The sequence below is a fragment of the Coregonus lavaretus genome (assembly GCF_964263955.1).
Source record: "Coregonus lavaretus genome assembly, chromosome: 34".
NCBI classification, from domain to species: Eukaryota; Metazoa; Chordata; class Actinopteri; order Salmoniformes; family Salmonidae; genus Coregonus; species Coregonus lavaretus.
Window position 1 is genome coordinate 35,270,134 of NC_140021.1, and position 23,048 is coordinate 35,293,181.

At 41.5% G+C, this 23,048-nt stretch overlaps 1 protein-coding gene across 1 annotated transcript in view; it reads left to right on the forward strand.

Annotated features, from left to right (window-relative positions):
• Nucleotides 1-9,249: 9,249 nt before the first annotated feature.
• The window catches only part of LOC311109187 (rho GTPase-activating protein 21-like), a gene marked incomplete at both ends in the record, with an annotated part of 144,463 nt that continues 130,664 nt past the window's right edge, over nucleotides 9,250-23,048 (forward strand). Inside the window, 3 exons of the mRNA XM_084152026.1 lie at nucleotides 9,250-9,558; nucleotides 18,477-18,674; nucleotides 22,028-22,049. Coding sequence (XP_084008152.1) covers nucleotides 9,250-9,558; nucleotides 18,477-18,674; nucleotides 22,028-22,049 — 529 coding nt within the window. The remainder of the gene's footprint in view (nucleotides 9,559-18,476; nucleotides 18,675-22,027; nucleotides 22,050-23,048) is intronic.

Consider the following 23,048-nt stretch of genomic DNA (forward strand, 5'->3'; position numbering starts at 1 on the left):
GGACTACAGGAAAAAAAAGAGGACTGAGCACGCTCCCATTCTCATCGACGGGGCTGTAGTGGAACAGGTTGAGAGCTTCAAGTTCCTTGGTGTCCACATCACCAACAAACTATCATGGTCCAAACACACCAAGACAGTCGTGAAGAAGGCACGACGAAGCCTATTCCCCTCAGGAGACTGAAAAGATTTGGCATGGGTCCTCAGATCCTCAAAAAGTTATACAGCTGCACCATCAAGAGCATCCTGAATGGTTGCATCACCACCTGGTATGGCAACTGCTCGGCCTCCGACCGCAAGGCACTACAGAGGGTAGTGCGTATGGCCCAGTACATCACTGGGGCCAAGCTTCCTGCCATCCAGGACCTCCATACCAGGCGGTGTCAGAGGAAGGCCCTAAAAATTATCAAAGACTCCAGCCACCCTAGTCATAGACTGTTCTCTCTGCTACCGCACAGCAAGCGGTACCGGAGTGCCAAGTCTAGGTCCAAAAGGCTTCTTAACAACTTCTACCCCCAAGTCATAAGACTCCTGAACAGCTAATCATGGCTAACCGGACTATTTGCATTGCCCCCCCATCCCGCCCCACCCCACCCCCCTCTTTTACGCTGCTGCTATTCTGTTTATTATTTATGCATAGTCACTTTAACTCAACACACATGTACATATTACCTCAATTACCTCGACTAACCGGTGCCCCCGCACATTGACTCTGTACCGGTACCCCTGTATACAGCCTCCCTACTGTTATCTTATTTTACTGCTGCTCTTTAATTATATGCTAGTTTTTATTTTTTACCTATCTATTTTTTTACTTAACACCTTTTTTTTAATTTTCTTAAAAACTGCACTGTTGGTTAAGGGCTTGTAAGTAAGCATTTCAATGTAATGTCTACACCTGTTGTATTCGGCGCATGTGGCAAATACAATTTTATTTTATTTTATTTGAAAACGCCACCCAAAAACTATATTTTGGTATTTGCTTCATTAGTCCATTATTGACATAGTCCCAACATGTTTTGCTTATCAGAAATCAAGTCTTCAACATATGTAACTTTCAAAATACAGAAATCATCCCCGTATGATGCATTTTGCATCATATGATGCTGCGTTTTGCATCATATGATGATGCGAAACATTTTGGGACTATGTCAACAATGGACTAATAAAACAAATACCAAAAGATTGTTTTCCTTTAATTATATTGAGAAGTTATGTCATGTACCACTTTTTATATTATTATTGTTTGGAATCTCATATTGTTTGGAATCTCATATCTACTGATAGGCAGAGGCTTAGCTTAAACAGACTGACATGCAGGCCACAAGTCCTGCTGGATTTTTCATGAACTCTCTATCATGTGAGATGTCTTTCAAGCGTAATAGCTTCAATCAAAAGATTACAAGTTGCTTCTGCACAATAGGCTAAAGACCTGGCCATAGGTCACGTGAGACAGCACAGGGTAGGGAGGGCCAGACCCAGAAACAGCTTCATGTCAACATTAATATTTATCACACCATCATGAGACATATTTTTAGAGCTGAGGAATCACGGTCGTAAATCACGGTCGTAAATATTTCACCCGGTTACAAAAATAGACCCCCAAGACACATCGGCTAACGTGCATGGCATTTCCCTTCTGTGTGTATGTGTGAGCGAGTGCATGTAGGAAAAGTGTACGGGAGGCTGACTATATTGTTGCTGTCCTGCTTTTATATAGAAGAGGGCAAAATAATATCAATATCAGCCATTTTTGGCTGCTAAATAAATGTTTCTATTTTTCGTTAGCTTTGCTTCCATTTAGATTAATCAATTAGACTAGATTTACCTTTGCCAGTTTATATAGAGAGATGAGGGCAGAGGGGCTGTCTGTAATACCTAGCTTCCAAATAAACAACAACTTATTAATTTGGAACTGATCAGAGCAACGGAGATGGCTGTATGTTTTCCCTCTCTGAAAGTGTTGTCACCATTCCTCCATAATTACACAAGCATGCGTCTGGAATGGGTGCTTTGGTTTTGTTGCCTACGTTTGTGGCATAAATACAATGCAAGTCAATGGTACCTCTATTAGCATTTTCACGCTTAATTTCCAAAGCATCCTAAGGTATCTAAAAGTGATAGTGTAATTCAATTATGTAACTTATAGATCATTTGGATATGAAGCGCGAAAATGTTAATATAGGTACCATTGACTCGCATTGGATTTGTGCCACAGAAATCACCTAATAGCAGGAACAACACCATCTAGTGGTCAGTACCTGGTAATATCAGGATGTAGGATGGGACATAAACCTAGCAACTTCAATGACTAATTTATCTGAAAAGGAGATAAAACCTTCACCAAATTCACTGAGAATATATGGCATAGGATGAAGAAACAATACTCAGAACCGCATCTCCATACTACCTGTCAGACATAGAGAATTGATACTGTGTTCGTTGTTAGGGTGGGATTGGCGTGGGAGGTCCGTGGGTGGCTTTTGAAAATGTATTTGGATTCCTCATGTTTTACTCATTGTTAGAAACAAGTTTGGTCCAAATCGGATATTAGGTACTATATTTATTGAATATTATATGAATCCTATAAATTCAAATGGCCAATTTGGTGCAATCAATTAGATTACTTTTCAACCAAATAATGTTGCAGTAATGCTGATCTTCTCTGTTTCTACCTATGGAAACAATTTCTGAACAATCTAAGATGGTGGGTGTCATTGCTTACTGAAATGACATGGCATGACCCATAAATTCCCTAGCTGCTTGAATCAGATGTTTGTGTATACAGTGCATTCAGAAAGTATTCAGACCCCTTGACTGTTTCCACATTTTGTTATGTTACAGCCTTATTTTGAAATTGATTAAAACGTTTTTTCCTCTCATCAATCTACACATAATATCCCATAATGACAAAGCAAAAACTGTTTTTTTAGGAAATGTATCAAATAAAAAAAACTGAAATATCACATTTATAAGTATTCAGACCCTTTATTCGGTACTTTGTTGAAGCACATTTGGCAGCAATTACAGCCTTGAGTCTTCTTGGGTGTGACGCTACAAAATTGGCACACCTGTATTTGGGGAGTTTCTCCCATTGTTCTCTGCTGATCCTCTCAACCTCTATCAGGTTGGATGGGGAGCATTGCTGCACAGCTATTTTCAGGTCTCTCCAGAGATGTTGGATCGGGTTCAAGTCTGGGCTCTGGCTGGGCCACTCAAGGACATTCAGGCGTTCGTCATCACCGGAGTACTAGCTGCTACCGATCTATGTTTCTGTGTTTGACTTGGTCTGTCTTGATTGTGCACACCTTTTTCCCATTATGTTGTATTGTCTTCCCTATTTAACCCTCTATCTTACACTGTGTGTTGTGTGTGATTGTATTCGTGATCGGCAGTCGTTAGTGTGCGGGTTATTTCCTCCCTGTGTGGAGATTGTGTATTCTCAGTTTACTTTCTAGTAAAGTACGTTTTCGGATCAGCTCTGTGTCCTGCGTTTGACTTCGCCCACCGCATTTCACTGACACCTTTGACAAGAGACTTGTCCCAAAGCCACTCCTGCCTTGTCTTGGCTGTGTGCTTAGGGTCGTTGTCCTGTTGGAAGGTGAACTTTCGCCCCAGTCTGAGGTCCTGAGTGCTCTGGAGCAGGTTTTCATCATGGATTGCTCTGTACTTTGCTCTGTTCATCTTTCCCTCGATCCTGACTAGTCTCCCAGTCCCTGCCGCTGAAAAACATCTGCCACAGCATGATGCTGCCACCACCATGCTTCACCGTAGGGATGGTGGCAGGTTGCCTCCAGACATGACGCTTGGCATTGAGGCCAAAGAGCTCAATCTTTGTTTCATCAGACCAGAGAGTCTTGTTTCTCATGGTCTGTAGATGTAATTTAATTCATTTTAGAATAAGGCTGTCATGTAACAAAATGTGGATAAAGTAAAGGGGTCTGAATACTTTCCAAATGTACTGTATGTCATTCTCTTGATTGATGATATCTCTGCAGAACCTTATGATGTATTTCTAAGCTAGACATATTCTCATTGAAAGGGTCTTTCTCTTTGGAATCCCCCTACCATAACTGCTGAATACATGTTATTTTCTCTTCATAAGCAGTAGACTCCATTCCAGGCCCTTCTCCTTATTCCTTAATTGTTCACCTCTGTCCCTCATTGTATCTCCCTCAGGTGCAACTGTCTGAATGAGAACGTAATAATCAAACCTCGTCTGCCAGTGCTTTCTTTGGAAAGGGGGGTGTCTTCAGAAACATATTTCTCTCTTTTTTATGGACGAGAGCAGCTGCTGCCTTGGAGTGAATGAGCGGCCGACTGAATGCATGACTGGCAGAGGCATTTGTATGGAGGTCTCTGGGGAGCCCAAGAGACAATCAGCCAGATCAAGCAGGGGGCTCTATGGAAACAAGCTCGCTAATACGGATTCCTCACGTGAGCATCCCCTGGCTGGAGGTCTTTGTTCCTCTCTCTTTCAGGGCCAATGTCCGCCCATGCAGCCTCTCTCTAGCCTACCCTACCGCCGTCTTTAAGGAAATCTTATTTTGCAGGCCTAGACTGTGGAAGTTTGCTGCTGTGTTTTCTTGTGAACAACCCAGATGGTATCCAAGACTGGGAGTTGTGGTTGTTGTTGCCAATGGAAAATGCATGATGCTCAAGTGCTAGTGCTGACCGATTAGTGCTTTTTGAGGTTGTTTCGGTTCGATTATTAAAAAAGAATCTAGGTTTTCGGTTTCAATATTTTTTGGGGACATTAAATGCACTATGCATTATGTGCTGTAACAACATTGAATAAAACAATTATAAATGTCCCATGATGGTAGTGACTGCCCATTACTGCATATCACTTACTAACCATCATTTATTCACATTACTTTACTTTAATAACATATTTGTTTTATTTGATGACTATTATTTCATTGTAAGTCATCATCTCATCTCTATATAGCTGCTGCCTATCCTGTCTGACAAAATCACTATTTAAGTAGTTCTTCAAAGTAAATAAGGCATAATTTTATGACTGCTGAATACCAACTATCAATCACATAGATCATATATTTTCAAGCTTGCGAAGCAACTGCTTTCTATCCCTCTCGATCGCGCGTTCTCTCTTATCTCAGTCTCCATGTCTGCTCCACACAGACTGGACAAGTTTAAGCGGGCGTGCAATGGATTATGGTCATTGTAGTTAATTACCACATCTTCTGCGCTAAACTATGTATAATATTGGCCTGTTGGAAACTACAACTCCCTCGTACATGGCGTAGTTCAGGCTTCATCAGATTTTTCTCTACAGAAACTGCACATCGAGCTCACAGAAAAAAACGTATCGAAATGGAATTCAAATAATTGAACTAATGTCGGTCAATTAGTTGTTTAAAAAACTGAAAATAACAACATTTCGGTTAATTGCTCAGCACTATCGAATGCATAAATGTGTAGTACAGATGAGTCATGCCAAAGGGAAATGTCAGTTTTTTGAGTTGTTGCATTATTACTTTTTTATTTGAATCTCTCTTTAAAAGAAGGTTGGCATTGCTTCATCCATTTGAACCATATATTGTACTACAGAGATAAAGTACTCCCTCAGTTGAGCAGTGAATTTCAAACACAGATTGAACCACAAAGACCAGGGACGGCATCTATTGGCAGACATTGACCATGGTGAAGTTATTAATTAGACTTTGGATGGTGTACCAATACACCCAGTCACTACAAGGATGCAGGCATCCTTCCTAACTCAGTTGCCAGAGAGGAAGGAAACCGCTCAGGGATTTCACCATGAGGCCAATGGTGACTTTAAAACAGTTCCAGAGTTAAATGCCTGTGATAGGAGAAAACTGAGGATGGATCAACAACATTGTAGTTACTCCAAATTACTAACCTAAATGACAAAGTGAAAAGAAAGAAGCCTATACAGAATAAAAATATTCCAAAAGGCACTAAAGTAAAACTGCAAAAACAAATGTCAAAGAAATGAACTTTATGTCCTGAATACAAAGCGTTATGTTTGGGCAAATCCAAGACAACACATCGCTGAGTACCACTCTTCATATTTTCAAGCATGGTGGTGGCTAAATCATGTTATGGGTATGCTTGTCATCGTCAAGGACTAGGGAGTTTTTTTAGGAACAAAATAAACAGAATAGAGCTAAGCACCGTCAAAGTCCTAGAGGAAAACCTGGTTCAGTCTGGTTTCCAACAGACACTGGGAGACAAATTCACCTTTCAGCAGGACAAGAACCTAAAACATAAGGCCAAATATACACTGGAGTTGCTTACCAAGATGACATTGAATGTTTCTGAGTGGCCTAGTTACAGTTTTGACTTAAATTGGCTTGAAAATCTTTGGCAAGACTTGAAAATGGCTGTCTAGCAATGATCAAAAACCAAATTGACAAAGCTTGAATAATTATTTTCTGAATAATGTGCAAATATTGTACAATCCAGGTGTGCAAAGCTCTTAGACTTACCCAGAAAGACTCACAGCTGTAATCACTGCCAAATGTGATTCTAACATGTATTCACTCAGGGGTGTGAATACTTATTTAAATGAGATGTCTGTATTTAATTTTCAATACATTTGCAAAGATTTCTAAAAATATGTTTTCACTTTGTCATTATGGGTTATTGTGTGTAGATGGGTGAGAAACAAAATGTATTTAATCCGTTTGAATTCAGGCTGTAACACAACAAAATGTGGAATGAGTCAAGGGCACTGTATGTTTAAGAACACGGGCCTCGTTCCCATTGTTACACAAATCATACCTCCAGATAATCGGCTACTAAATCCTAGACTTCTGAAATTTGCATGGATTTAACAAAACAGTGCCATAAAAAGGACTGTTTTTGCATTATCAAATATTGGTTTCCCAGCTAGATGTTTTGATGGGATGTTGAAAATCAAACATCTAAAATAATTTGCAACCACACACACCTAAGATGGTTTATTCGGTTATTCTCTGCACTTGCTACAGCCGGTGGTAATAGTGCCGCAGAAATGGAACACATTTGAGCAACTTTCTTTTGGCCCTCTTATTTTGGCCGCATGCAAGAAATCCAAATCCACAAATTGGCCGGGCTTTTCTCTTGGTGTTTAGCATACCACTAATTTGGTTTCAGTTTACAAACCCATAAAGGGGGAGAACTCATAACAACATCTAAATCCCTTGTCTAATCCCCTCCAACACCACAGTCTGGTGTTACCCTTGGCCCCTGGTGTGATGTTGCGTGAAGCCACAAGGCCATTGGCAGAGTTTTTGGCAGGGGGACTCACACTTCACTCACAGCTGTAGTATGATGGGTCCCAAAGCGAGAGAAAGGGTGGAGCACGGGACAGTGAAACGACAGCAGGACTAGGTGTAAAGACCTATTAAAAGTCACAAAACAAACAAGCTTGAGCCCTGCTTTGCTGGTCAGTGGGTGAGAGGAGAACCTTTCGCACCAGTAGTTAGAATTTCACAGGAGCCCGTGGCTGCACTTGGAGATCATTTTGTGGGCTGGCCCAAAAGGAAGCCAACTCTTTGTTGTTGTTTTTGTTGTGTATTGGGTGTAGTGGTTGTGGGCACATTAAGGAGCGCGCATAGCACTCCCATATATAGTGTGTGCGCCCCATAGGTTTAAAGGTACACAGTCACCTGCCGACATGTCGTTCATGTTTATTGCCTGCACTGTGGATTGTGCTTTCACAATTTTCAGGGTTACAGACGTTTGATTTAGTTTATTCTGCATATTTTTTTTAATTTCCTAAATGGACAATTCCACATTGAATTGATAAATTACAGCCACATCTGTTTGGTGAGTAGGCTTAATGATTCTGATGAAAATACACTGTCTTTATCAAACTAATATTTTTGCATATTTTCAGTGTGGAACCTGTCTATGTTTAGGGGGGTTATAGCCTAGCCCTAGGCTAACCAATTCTAAATGGCACTGCAGTTCGCAAAGTAGCCTAAGCGAAAAAATAGGATCTGTATAACAGACAAGGACAAGGTAGGCATAGGCCTAGATCTTTATTTTGACTCTGTTAATGTTGTGTCAATACGAAAATGTGACAGATCCTCTCCAACCTGGCATTTCTTACATAATTGATTTAATATTCATAAGTAATTACCTGAATAATCATAATGAAATGCCATGATAATAACGAAGTGTAATGGCTTCTTTCAAGTAGGTTTTTATTAAGAAGCATATCCATGTAAACAAGTGAGCAAACAGAATTGTGAACATTTCCCCAGATTCACGTGAGAAGCAGTGTGAGTTGTACAAAATTACTGCTGCTGGTCTTTTCCTTTTGGAGCAGAGTTCCTTTCTTGAACTTTTTGGCCCTGTTCCATCAGAGAGCTTTGCTAAGCGGTATCCCGGCAGAGTCCGTCCTATCCGGCACACTGCACTTCAGTTATAGCCCTTGCCCTCCTGTGGGTTTGTTTACCATCACCCAAGTGGTGTCTACATGGCACCTCTTCTCTTATGTAATCCCACTGTGGGAAAGATGTGAAAATATAGCTTGTAAAACCAATGGAACAAGCATCCAGTCTTTGTAGTTGGGTGCTGACTTGAGGGGATATAGATAGATTGAAAGCATTTCTGTACTGTAATGTGAGCACTATGTCTGTGTGGAAAGGGCATGCTTTTAGACATTGAGTCCAAATGGCCTATAGATTCACAGAGAGTATGTGGTGGCTCCCTTATCTGTTTGGCCCAACTGAACTATATTAATCCATGGACCTGGAAAACAATCCCAGCTATTTCTGTGCTTGTCCCCCCCACACACACGCTAGAATGTGCAGTTTGTGGAATTTCACTCGTGCGTAACCTGTGTGTGCACGTGTGTGCACGTGTGTTTGTTTGCCTGTTTGGTTTATTCAACATTTTAAAAAAAAACGTGTTTAAAAGAGTGACAAAGAAATGAGCGAGAGAGAGTGAGGAGAATGGAGGGTTTAAAGAGAACACTCATCTGGCAGCCCAGCTTGTGAGAGAGAATGGAAACATCATGTGGCTGTGGGAAGCCGAGGAACAGCCCTGCCTCCCAATACTGAGAACAGACAGAGTGAGAGAGAGAACGGGGGAAGTCAGAAAGAGAGAGTGGAAGAGTGAGAGGAGAAGAGAGTCAGAAAGAGAAACTTGGAGAGAAACAAAGAATGACAAGCTAGTGAGACGGAGATCTCCAGAGCAGTACAGGAGAGCTCCACTGCCTTCCTTCCTTTCTTCTTTTTCCTTGACGGATATAAAGCCGTGACTGGCTATGCCATGCTGGCCCAGAGGAACGGGGGGGTCTCCGCCAGGGGCTGTGAGAATACAGTGCCCCTGAAGGATTGCCCTGACCTGGTGCATCTGGTGGATGTAGAGGTGGGCTGTTCCCCCTCGGCAGGGGACTGTCCCTGGGCTCGCCTGGTCGGGTTTGAAGGCTGCCTGTCGGAGCCCTACTGCCTGTGGTTCCAGCTGCTAGCCCGGGCTTACTGGGGGGACGTGGAACTAGGGCTGAGGGGGGAGACGGACAGGAGAGTGTCCTGGGGCAAACTCAGAGAAGCATCCAGGAGGAACTGTGTTCGATCTAGGGTAAGGCGCTTTGCTTTTTCTCGAGTTCACCCTAATGCTTTTCGGATCATATAAAGAGCCTGATCACAAAACTTGTGGCTATTTTATTGGAAAACTGTTGGCAGTGCATTATTGAGTTGTAATATGTTGACCTGTGCTGAAATACGTCCCCAGCCACTATAAGTGCATCAGCTTGCAGCTAAGTGTATTGGGCTACATAGTAAGCATTTGAGAGGGGTGGAGGGGTGGGGGGGCCACACTTTGTTGTGTTGTCTCAGGAATGTCGTGTGCGTCATCCCTTGCTCCAGTGGCAGGGTAGTACTGTTTCACTGACTGATATCATTTGTAATGCGAGTGTGCGTGTTTCGCTTTTAAGTTTAGTTTATTGTAGCTCCCTATGGTAAATTCTGAAAGACTGAAAGGACAGAGATTCATCCCTGTACATATTCAAGGGATAATAGCTGTTAATGATGTACTCTATAGAAACTGAACTCTGCTCCAAAAGGAAGACACAAGCAGCAGTCATTTTGGACAACTCTCAGTGATTGCCACGTGAATCTGGGGGAATTTTCACATGAAAACATAATGAGGAACACCTCTGAAGAATGCAACTTCATGGAGAACAGTACTTTTTTAAATTGTATTTTTATACAGTGCATTCTGAAGATATTCAGACCCCTTTACTTTTTCCACATTTGGTTATGTTACAGCCTTATTCTAAAACGGATTCAATTGTTTTTCCCCCCTCATCAATCTACAAACAATACCCCATAATGACAAAGCAAAAAAAACTGAAATATCACATTTACATAAGTATTCAGACCCTTTACTCAGTACTTTGTTGAAGCACCTTTGGCAGCGATTACAGCCCAGAGTCTTCTTGGGTATGACGCTACAAGCTTGGCACACCTGTATTTGGGGAGTTTCTCCCATTCTTCTCTGCATCCTTTCAAGCTCTGTCAGGTTGGATGAGGAGTGTTGCCGCACAGCTATTTTCAGTTCTCTCAAGAGATGTTTGATCTGGTTCAAGTCCGGGCTCTGGCTGGGCCACTCAAGGACATTCAGAGATTTGTCCCGAAGCCACTCCTGCGTTGTCTTTGCTGTGTGCTTAGGGTCGTTGTCCTGTTGGAAGGTGAACCTTCGCCCCAGTCTGAGGTCCTGAGCGCTCTGGAGCAGGTTTTCATCAAGGAGCTCTCTGTACTTTGCTCTGTTAATATTTCCCTCGATCCTGACTAGTCTCTCAGTCCCTGCCACTGAAAAACATCCCCACAGCATTATGCTGCCACCACCATGCTTCACCGTAGGGATGGTGCCAGGTTTCCTACGGACGTGACACTTGGCATTCAGGCCAAAGAGTTCAATCTTGATTTCATCAGACCTGACAATCGCCTTTTGGAAAACTCCAAGCAGGCTGTCATGTGCCTTTTGCTGAGGAGTGGCTTCTGGCTGGCCACTCTACCATAAAGGCCTGATTGGTGGAGTGCTGCAGAGATGGTTGTCATCTCCACATGGAGGTCTGTCAGAGTGACCATCTGGTTTTTGGGCACCTCCCTGACCAAGGTCCTTCTCCCCCGATTGCTCAGTTTGGCCGGGCGGCCAGCTCTAGGAAGAGTTTTGGTGGTTCCAAACTTCTTCCATTTAAGAATGATGGCGGCCACTGTGTTCTTGGGGACCTTTAATGCTGCAGAAATGTTTTGGTACCCTTCCCCAGATCTGTGCCTCGACACAACCCTGTCTCTGAGCTCTACGGACAATTCCTTCAACCTCATAGCTTGGTTTTTGCTCGGACATGACCTGTCAACTGTGGGACCTTATATAGACAGGTGTATGCCTTTCCAAATCATGTCCAATCAATTGAATTGATCACAGGTGGACTCAAATGAAGTTGTAGAAACACCTCAAGGATGATCCATGGATACAGGATGCACCCAAGCTCAATTTCGTGTCTCATAGCAAAGGGTGTGTATACTTATGTAAATAAGGTATTTCTGTTTTTTACTTTTAATACATTTGCAAAAATGTAGAGAATCCTGTTTTTGCTTTGTCATTATGAGGTATTGGGTGTAGATTGATGAGGAAATGTGTTTATTTAATCAATTTTAGAATAAGTCCGTAACGTAACAAAATGTGGAAAAAGGGGAGGGGTCTGAAACTTTCCGAATGCACTGTAAATAATAAAATTAATGATTTTCATAATTCTTATGAATGTGCCTTGTTTGAATAATTCAGTCATTGTTGAGCTTTGGGCAATTAGCGGGACAGGCAACGCCATATTTTCATATAATGTGAATGGGAGTGAGTGATGTCATGGGTAATAGCACTTGCCTGTGGTGAGAGAGAGAGGAAGCCATGAAGCCAACAACACTAGAGTGACTCACTATAGCCTAGTAGGACTGTGAATAGTATCCAATACCTGTCGACTCAGTCTTTCTCTTCAAATGGACCCAATTCTGTTGTTCGCCCACGTAAACACACAACTACACTCTACCATAAAGGGCTGATTGGTGGAGTACAAATACACAGCACCCACATGGCAAGTAGCTATAGGCAGCTATTTTAGGACATAACATTCAAATCTATGTTTCCTGTCTGTAGCTGGTTGGTGCAGCAGAGAGGGATTCCAAAGAGGAAGTGTTGACCGTATTGGACCTGTGCTGGTGGGGAAAGCCAGTGTAGATTCTTCACATGACTGTGTAGTGTATGGAGGGGAGTACTTCGCCAATTAGTCTCCTAGTGACAGTTTTTTTCTGGGTGTGGTTGGAGGCTAGGCTATTTATACCTCATGGATTTGATCCCCATTCCTGCATCTACCCTCACCTCCTCACTTAAAATGCCAGTCAGTGAGGTATATAAATCTTTGTGCAAAGAACTTTGGTATTAGTCTGATTAGTTGTTTTTTAGGCTTAGATGAACACTGTATGCTGGAAACACTTGGTTTGTTATTTTTGATTAAAACTAAACAGCTATTCATTAAATACGAATACCGAACTTGTTTTTGCATGGATTCCAAGTCGCAGTTAGCTTTTAACAGCTAGGACTGCTATTTCGTCTCCCAGAATCTCGCTTAACAGACAGGTTGAAGCCTGCTTGACAGAGACGCTAAGCTGCTAGCCATCAAGCTAACAAGGTTGGTACCAGATGAGTTTTGCAATGGAGCCCTCTTTGTCTGGATAAATAAATGAACGGTTCCAGCGCTTTAGGAGCTGTATCTACTACGCTTTGTTTCGGGACAAACCAGATTACTCAGTGTTCCAATGCTGCAATTGTTTGCTTGCCCTTGGATTATAGGGTTGAGGTGGCTTCCTTGATCACGCAGGTCGCCAGCCTACCTAAGAAACTGGGGAAAACGCAGAGTGGAATGTTTACATATTATACGCCGGTGGCTGGACGGTGTTTACGCTTGTTGGATGCACCTCCGTCTTGTCGTTTGTCATTATCCGACTGGTTGGTGTTACCCAGAACTCCCCCATCTGATAGCGGAGTCGAAGGAGCACAGCAAGAGAAGCAAGGCAATCAACGATGGTCGCATGTCACGAGCCTTGCAAGCCGAAGACAGCAGCCTCCCGCAAAGCAGTCTACACTCCCAACGAGAGGCCCGGATCGGATACAAACAACTAATAGTGTCGCCGTCCTGGAGCCTGATCTTCCTGCACCTTCGTCGCTGGGGGTGCCTGTGTCTGCAGCTGCAGTGCCCACTATTATCATTTCGAAGTCGACCGCGGCAACCATCCGTCCCTGCTCTGGATCGAGCGGGGCATCTCCATCTGTCGGAGGCCTGCACCAGGCGCCGGGAGCAATGGATTCAAGTTAACCTGCCTCTTGCCCGTCCATAAAGGGTTCTCCGAATCCTGTGAAGCGTGGGAGTGGGCGGATTTCCTCGTCCATCTCACCAGCCGTGATTTTCGGCAGCTCCATGGAAAGAAATGTGACTGTTCCTGGTGCAAAAACATTGTCCTATCCCGGACATCGAGTAAATTACATTAATAAACTGTTCCCGAATGTACTACGTCAAGACATGGACATCTATTTTATAGTAGTCCATGTGGGTTTTAATGACATTATGAAGGGCAGCTCTGAACAGTTGAAACTGTGTTTTAAAGAGCTGATTGACTCTCTGCTAGACACGAACAAAAGACCCATCATATCTGACCCTGTGCCCTCTCTGAATCATGGCATTGCATGCTTTAGCAGGATTCTTTCTCTTCACAACTGGCTACGTGATTATTGCAGCTCAATGGGTGTAACTTTTGTTGACAATTTCGATACCTTTTGGAAACAAAGCACATTTTATAAGGAGGATGGGATCCACCCAAATCATTTGGGTTCCTGGATCCTTTCACAGCATTATAAGGCTGTGTTGAGACAATTACTTATCAATGACCCAAGCCCAGCTCAGCTAATCCCTACCATTGTGACGCAGAGTTGTCATAATGCTTCAGCAAATGTACATTACTCCAGGGGCGTTGGTAGACACAATGTAAGTAACCTAATTTATGTCCCACTAACTGCCCTGAAGTATTCTACTGATCCTACAGTTATTGTATGCAGTAATCATGAACCTATGAACCAGATTTATACTGTTAGCACTGAGGCGGTGTGCCCTAGGAGGAAGTCCACTGTGTGCAGTTCACCCTGCACTAACATAAATAACATGAGCATTTCTACTTCTGCTAAGCTTCCCAGTAAAGCAATGAAAACAAGTAAGCATTCCAAAAGGAAAGTGCTCAAAATAGCCCACGTTAACATATGTAACTTAAGAAACAAGGTTCATGCAATCAATAATTTGCTAATAACAGATTACATTAATATTCTGACTATCTCTAAAACTCACTTAGATAATACCTTTGATGATACAGTGGTAGCAATACAAGGTTATAACATTTACAGAAAATATAGAAATGCCTATGGTGGAGGTGTTGCTGTTTATATTCAGAACCACATTCCTGTAAAGATTAAAGAGGATCTTATGTTAATACTGTCGAAGTAATATGGCTACAGGTTAATCTGCCTTACCTAAAGCACATTCTGGTGGGACGCTGTTATAGACCACAAAGTGCTAACTGTCAGTATCTGGATAACGTGTGAAATGCTTGATAATGTATGTGATATCAACAGAGAGGTATATTTTCTGGGTGATTTAAATATTGACTGGCTTTCATTAAGCTGCCCACTCAAGAAAAAGCTTCAAATTGTAACCATTGCCTGCAACCTGGTTCAGGTTATCAGTCAACCTATCAGGGTAGTTACAAGCAGCACAGGAATGAAATCATCAACATGTATTGATCACATCTTTGCTAATGCTTCAGAAATTTGCTTGAAAGCAGTATCCAGATCCATCGGATGTAGTGATCACAATATAGTAGCCATATCTAGGAAAACCAAAGTTCCAAAGGCTGGGGCTAAGATAGTGTATAAGAGGTCATACAATATGTTGTGTAGTGATTCCGATGTTGTTGATGTAAAGAATATTTGTTGGTCCGTGGTGTGTAATGAGGAGCAAGCAGACGTTACACTTGACACTTTTATGAAATTGCTTATTCCAGTTACTAATAAGCATGCATCCATTAAGAAAATGACTTTAAAAACTGATAAATCCCTGTGGATTGATGAGGAATTGAAAAATTGTATGGTTGAGAGGGATGAGGTAAAATAAATGGCAAATAAGTCATTTTGCACAACCGATTGGCAAACGTATTTTAAATTGAGAAATCATGTGACTAAACTGAATAAAAAGAAGAAGAGCCTACACTATGAAACAACAATAAATGACAAAGAATTATAGTAAAAAGCTTTGGAGCACCTTAAAATGTAATTTTGGGGAAAAAGGCAAACTCGGCTCCATCATTCATTGAATCAGATGGCTCATTCATCACAAAACTGACTGATATTGCCAACTACTTTAATGATTTTTCATTGGCAAGATTAGCCAACTTAGGCATGACATGCCAGCAACAAACACTGACACTACACATCAAGTATATCTGACCAAATTATGAAAGACAATCATTGTAATTTTGAATTCGGTAAAGTGAGTGTGGAAGAGTTGAAAAAAGTACTGTTGTCCATCAAATATGACAAGCCACCGGGGTGTGACAACTTGGATGGCAAATTACTGAGTATGATAGCGGACGATATTGCCACTCCTATTTGCCATATTTTCAATTGAAGTCTACTAGAAAGTGTGTGCCCTCATGCTTGGAGGGAAGCAAAAGTCATTCCGCTACCTAAGAGCAGTAAAGCTCCCTTTACTGGCTCAAATAGCCGACCAATCGTCCTGTTACCAACCCGTAGTAAACTTTTGGATAAAATTGTATTTGAAAGATACAATCCTATTTTATGTTAAACAAATTGACAACAGACTTTCAGCACGCTTATAGGGAAGGACATTCAACAAGCACAGCACTTACACAAATTACTGATGATTGGCTGAGAGAAATTGATGATAAAAGATTGTGGGGGCTGTTTTGTTAGACTTCAGCGCGGGTTTTGACATTATCGATCATAGTCTGGTGCTGGAAAAACGTATGTGTTATGGCTTTACACCCCCTGCTATATTGTGGATAAAGAGTTACCTGTCTAACAGAACACAGAGGGTGTTCTTTAATGGAAGCCTCTCCAATATAATCCACGTAGAATCAGGAATTCCCCAGGGCAGCTGTCTAGGCCCCTTACTTTTTTAAATCTTTACTAATGACATGCCACTGGCTTTGAGTAAAGCCAGTGTGTCTATGTATGCGGATGACACAACACTATACACGTCAGCTACTACAGCAACTGAAATGACTGCAACACTTAACAAAGAGTTGCAGTTTTTTTTGAGTGGTTGGCAAGGAATAAGTTAGTCCTAAATATTTCCAAAACTAAAAGCATTGTATTTGGGAGAAATCATTCACTAAACCCTAAACCTCAACTAAATATTGTAATATATCATGTGGAAATTGAGCAAGTTGAGGTGACTACAATCCAGGGTTACTCCAAGCAGTTTAAACTGTCATGGTCAAAACATATCAATACAACAGTAGCTAAGATGGGGAGAAGTCTGTCCATAAGAAAGCCTTCTTAACAGCACTATCAACAAAGCAGGTGCTACAGGCCCTAGTTTTGTCGCACCTGGACTACTGTCAGTCGTGTGGTCAGGTGCCACAAGAAGGGACATAGGAAAATTGCAATTGGCTCAGAACTGGGCAACACGGCTGGCCCTTGGACGTACACAGAGAGATAATATTAATATGTCAATCTCTACTGGCTCAAAGTGGAGGAGAGATTGACTTCATCACTACTTGTATTTATGATAGGTATTGACATGTTGAATGCACCGAGCTGTCTGTTTGAATTACTGACGCGCAGCTTGGACACCCATGCATAGGCCACAAGAAATGCAACAAGAGGTCTCTTCACAGTCTTCACAGTCCCTAAGTCTAGAACAGTACTACATAGAGCCATGACTACATGGAACTCTATTCCACATCAAGTAACTGATGCAAGTAGAACAGCGGGGACTGTGAAGCAACACAAACATAGGCACATACACATGCATACATACACACACGATAACATACTCACTATACACCCACGTACACATGGATTTTGTACTGCAGACATCCGGCCCGCCATAAGGAGTCGCTAGGGCGCGATGAGCCAAGTAAATTCCCCCCGGCGTCAAGGTGTGATGTATTAGCCTACGAGGAATTCAATTAGAAGATTCAGGAAGTTATAAGGCTTAGCCGCTCTCTGATGACAGCACTGAACACAAAGTATACAGAGCTATGCCCTGTCCTGGAATGAACTCATTTGTTTTCTTTCTTACCTTCCTGAGCGCTTGGTAGAACCATAGCCATGTCAACAAACGGAGTCTTTATTACATTTCATGTAACTCCATTTGATTTCATATCTGTGAGAATCTGCCAAATGAACTCAAACTCTGTCAGATAAACAAGGTGAAGAAGGCAAATGTGTAGTCGTTGGCTGTTTTATCTGTGAAAACAGAGAGCTCTGTTTAAATAAAGCTTTTCTACTGTCTTCAGTGACAAGGAACACATTGAGAGTAGCCTGGTACAAGATGTAGTGGGAATTTGAAGCCATGTTCTCATGACTTGTAAATTGTGGCCTTGTGAACCTGATGACTGCTGCTAAAGGGGAAATCACCAGTTGCTACATCCATTTTTAGATTGATAAATTAATAATATGTACCCATTGGTTCTTGAAGGATATAGGCTAACTTATAAATGCGTCATGAGCTTAGTTCAACTGTCGTACCCCATCAAAATATAAAGCTGTTTTACTCCAATGTTTGTAATGTAACAGAGTAAATGTAAACACACACTATATAGCCTCAAAACATGGTTAAAACTAATAAAAATGTTATCTTGGATGGTCAGTCCTAACTCAGTCTATGAATTTGAGAGTGGAGACATTTCTCCACCCCCCATCCCTCAGCTTTTTAGCGAAACGGGCAGGGATTGCTTTGTTAATGTTTCAACTGATGATTGCAGTTTTAAGATTTGATTATGTAATCCGTACAGAAGGTATCCTATTGGGAGACCTAAATTAGACTAGATTTGTTCATGTTCTCCTATCTGACCAGGCCCATATCTCTAAATCTTATGGGTGTGCTGCGGATGTCATGTCTGACTGTGTCGCTCTTTCTCTATCTTTGCCTTTCCGCTGAATCTTTCTGCTGCATCCTTCACAGTTTCAATCGATTTAAATCAACTTCTCCCTCTAGGTCTAGGAGGACAATAGATTAAATGAGTCTAAGGCCACTTCCAGATGTAAATGTTTTCTTCTGTGACTGAACTGTCAATAAGCTTACGTTACACTAACAGAAGTATGTAAGAGGAAAAACATGTTCATCTATCTGTCCTACTTTGAGTGGATTATCTCAAAGGTTACATTAACCATATTAATATTCCATCTCTCCCTCTCTCTGTTTCTCTCAGGCCAAACAGAAGGATGGGCGTGACCAGAGCGAGGCGTCGGCCACAGCGACAGGGTCCCCAGGCGGGGGGGAGGATGAGCGCTTCTCCTGGCCGGGCCCCAAGACGCTCCGGCTGCAGCGCACCTCGCAGGGTTTCGGCTTCACGCTGCGCCACTTCATCGTCTACCCGCCTGAGTCAGCCGTCCACTCTTCTCTCAAGGTGAGTACATCATCACTCAGTCAACCTTAGTTAGCATAGATATGACAGCTGTAGCAGTTTTAGTACTTATTGTTTAATCATTGTATATTCCTCAGCTATTGAAATGCTACACTTTGGCATACTATAATACTAACATTCAACCATATTACTATAATATTAATCATCAACTAATATGGACCAATTATAGTTTATATAGAGGTAGAGAAAGACTGGGTTACAGCTGTCAGTTTCCTACAACACTGAAATTCACTCTATTATCTGGTAGTGTACAGTAGAGTGCTTTGTAGTGTACACTACTGGTCAAATGTTTTAAAACTCCTACTCATTCAAGGGTTTTTCTTTACTTTTACTATTTTCTACATTGTAGAATAATAGTGAAGACATCAAAACTATGAAATAACACATATAGAATCATGTAGTAACCAAAAAAATGTTTAACAAATCAAAATATATTTTATATTCTTCAAATAGCTACCATTTGCCTTGATGACAGCTTTGCACACACTTGGCATTCTCTCAACCAGCTTCACCTGGAATGCTTTTCCAACAGTCTTGAAGGAGTTCCCACATATGCTGAGCACTTGTTGGCTGCTTTTCCTTCACTCTGCCGTCCAACTCATCCCAAGCCATCTCAATTTGTTTGAGGTCGGGGGATTGTGGAGGCCAGGTCATCTGATGCAGCACTCCATCCTTCTTGGTAAAATAGCCCTTACACAGCCTGGAGGTGTGTTGGGTCATTGTCCTGTTGAAAACCAGATGGGATGGCGTATCGTTGCAGAATGCTGTGGTAAATAAATCACAGACAGTGTCACCAGCAAAGCACCCCCACACCATAACACATCCTCCTCCATGCTTTACAGTGGGAACTACACATGCGGAAATCACCTCGTCTCACAAAGACACGGCTGTTGGAACCAAAAATCTCAAATTTGGACTCCAGACCAAAGGAAAAATTTTCACTGGTCAAATGTCCTTTGCTCGTGTTTCTTGGCCCAATCACGTCTCTTCTTCTTATTGGTGTCCTTTAGTAGTCGTTTCTTTGCAGCAATTCAACCATGAAGGCCTGATTCACACAGTCTTCTCTGAACAGTTGATGTTGAGATGTGTCTGGTACTTGAACTCTGTGAAGCATATATTTGGGCTGGTAACTCTAATGAACTTATCCTCTGCAGCAGAGGTAACTCTAGGTCTTCCATTGTTGCTTTGAGCCAGTTTCATTTTTTGTCATTTAGCAGACGCTCTTATCCAGAGTGACTTACAGGAGCAATTAGGGTTAAGTGCCTTGCTCAAGGGCACATCGACAAATTTTTCACCTAGTCGGCTCGGGGATTAGAACCAGCGACCTTTCGGTTACTGGCACAACGCTCTTAACCACTAAGCTACCTGCCGCTTGATGGTTTTTGCAACTGCACTTGAAGAAACTTTCAAAGTTCTTGAAATGTTCGGGATTGACTGACCTTCATGTTTTAAAGTAATGATGGACTGTCGTTTCTCTTTGCTTATTTGAACTGTTCTTGCCATAATATGGACTTGGTCTTTTACCAAATAGGGCTCTCTTCTATTTACCCCCCTTACCTTGTCACAACACAGCTTGTCACAACGCATTAAGAAGAAAATAAATTCCACAAATTAACTTTTAAGAAGGCACACCTGTTAATTGAAATGCATTCCAGGTGACTTCCTCATGAAGCTGGTTGAGAGAATGCCAAAAGAGTGCAAAGCTGTCATCAAGGCAAAGGGTGGCTATTTGAAGAATCTCAAATATAAAATATATTTTGGTTTGTTTAACACTTTTTTGGTTACTACATGATTCCATATGTGTTATTTCATAGTTTTGATGTCTTCACTATTATTCAACAATGTAGAAAATAGTAAAAATTAAGAAAAACCCTTGAATGAGTAGATGTTCTAAAACTTTTGACCAGTAGTGTAGTGTAATCTCAGTTGTGTCATCCTACCTGGGAAGTGTGCCAGAAACACCCAGTGGATAACGTCAACATTTTACTGCCCCTAGCATAAACTGTCTCTCCCAGCATTTCCCTGTTTAATGGGCTGTCGTTCTATGGTGTTCAGTAAATCCCGGAATACTCAAACTCTTCTAATGGGATAGTGCTTCCGATGCCTCCATCTGATTGTTTAAAGAAAAGGTTTTTAAGGGATTTACTGTAGTTGAACCACCTGCATCCATTTGGGATTTTCCTAACGATAAATAAATTTGTAAAGGAGTGCGTTATGTTTATTGTTTACGTTCTTAAGTGTATTTTGACACTAATTTCACTGCGCAGAGCACACTCTTCTCTTCCCAGTCAGTTTTTGCTTTGGCATTGACATTTAGATGCAAAGCTGAAGCACTCCGGCCTAGATGTTGCAGAGTTTTATCCAGCATTTCCGATGCAAAGGCCCTCCCTTGTGGCACTGTACAGTGTTAACCTATTTTCTTATTTAAAGTAGAATTGGTTTGCTTTGTGTTTCTGTATAATCACAGTTCAGGTCATATCTGGAAAAACTGAACCTTCCCTAACTTAATTGAGAGTTTATGGGTTCTCAGTGCCTTAAGAAATAACAAGCAATATGTCTCCATCAATAACCGTTAGCACTTTGCAGGGATTCCCATTTCTAATGGACCCAGAAATGGGATTAGAGTTGGCAGAACTGTCAAGGCAAAGTCTTGTCTGGCATTAAGCTGAGGGTTTCTAAGTAAAATGCAGCTAAGAGCTTCTGGGAAAGACTGAAATAAACATTTCCACCTTAGATTTCAGCCGATCATTTTAGACAGTCTTTCCTTACATAACAAAATAAATCCTGTATTTTAGGAGAAATGTGATCTTTACAAATTTCACAGAATTTCATCCGAGATTCTAATTACTTTTCAGAGCTCTTGAGGAATCATAGTCCCATTCTTTCTGAAACTGGGTTTGCTTGAAGAGGGTCAGCCTGTCTTAAAGGATCGCCAAGGGAAAGTTTGGAGACTTACAGGATATGCGGAGAACATATGTGTTGCTGTCGGGGTACGATATTAGCACACGCGTGTGGATTTTGAACCTGATTCGAAGGAAATTAAGAATTTAAGCTTAAAACGGTATCAGATAAAAACAAAACATATCTGAAGTAACTTTTTCTAATCTCAATTTTCCGCAACAGCGACACGCAGAATAACTCCGCCAGGGTCCCTTGTGTCCCCTGTCACTTTTGTTCGAATTGGTTTCCTTTTTATGACTGTGAAAGCTGTCTACTTCTCTCCTCCATAGTCTACTAAACTCATTCACTTCATCTTCATTGAAGAAAACCCCAGATGAAAAAATAGAATGCAAAAAATGTCTGACTATCTTTTCTCTCTTTCCTCTCTCTTCTAGGATGAGGACAATGACAGTAGAGGTAAGTGGACAGCATTTATATCACATTCTCGTTGCGTTTGTAGCTCTACTCCCTCCAGGCTTTGAATAGAACATGTACTGTATAAAAGAAGACTGATTGTCACTGATCAGAAAGCAAGCTTCATCTCTATCCTTCAGTGTTATACAAGGTCACTCACAAACCATTCAGATAAACCTTCCCATTCAACATCAAAGCCTTTTGCAATGTGACAAAACACTGCACTCTTGAATGCACTTCATTCCACACTGTATCAAATTAAAGAAGTCATGTCCTGCTCTTACACAGGATAGAAGCCCCAGCAGCCATTGCACCACTCCCTCTGGCTCCTGACCAATCCTAGACAGGTGTTTAGTTACTCTCTCTAGTTTAGTGTAGTTTACTCTCTGAGGATTGCAATGAGATCACAACGCTAGTAGTCAGAGTGGAGTGATAACAGCAGATCTCTCAAGCTAGATTGAAACCTGCAGTTGATGTAGTAGGGCCAAGGTACTCTCCTTCACTCTCCATTAACTTCTTCAAGTAGCTAATAATCCTGATGCTTTTTTGACCTCCACTGCTTCAGATGAATCAGTGGTGAATCATTTCAGCATAGAAAATAACTAGTTTCAAGAAGGACTGATCAAGTAGTTGATAAACAAATTTGATCCGTCAATCAGCTTTCCCAGTGGTCTGTAACTTTTTTAATAAAATAAAAAAAATAGGGGGTAGATAAGCTTTAATATTGCAGATAGATTGTAACTTCCATAAATGTAATTGTCTGCATCACTTCCAATCCCCCATGTTTTCTCGCAAATATACAGTTGAAGTCGGAAGTTTACATACATCCTAGCCAAATATATTTAAACTCAGTTTTTCACAATTCCTGACATTTAATCCTAGTAAAAATTCCCTGTCTTATGTCAGTTAGGATCACCACATTTAAGAATGTGAAATGTCAGAATAATAGTAGAGAGAATGATTTATTTCAGCTTTTATTTCCTTCATCACATTCCCAGTGGG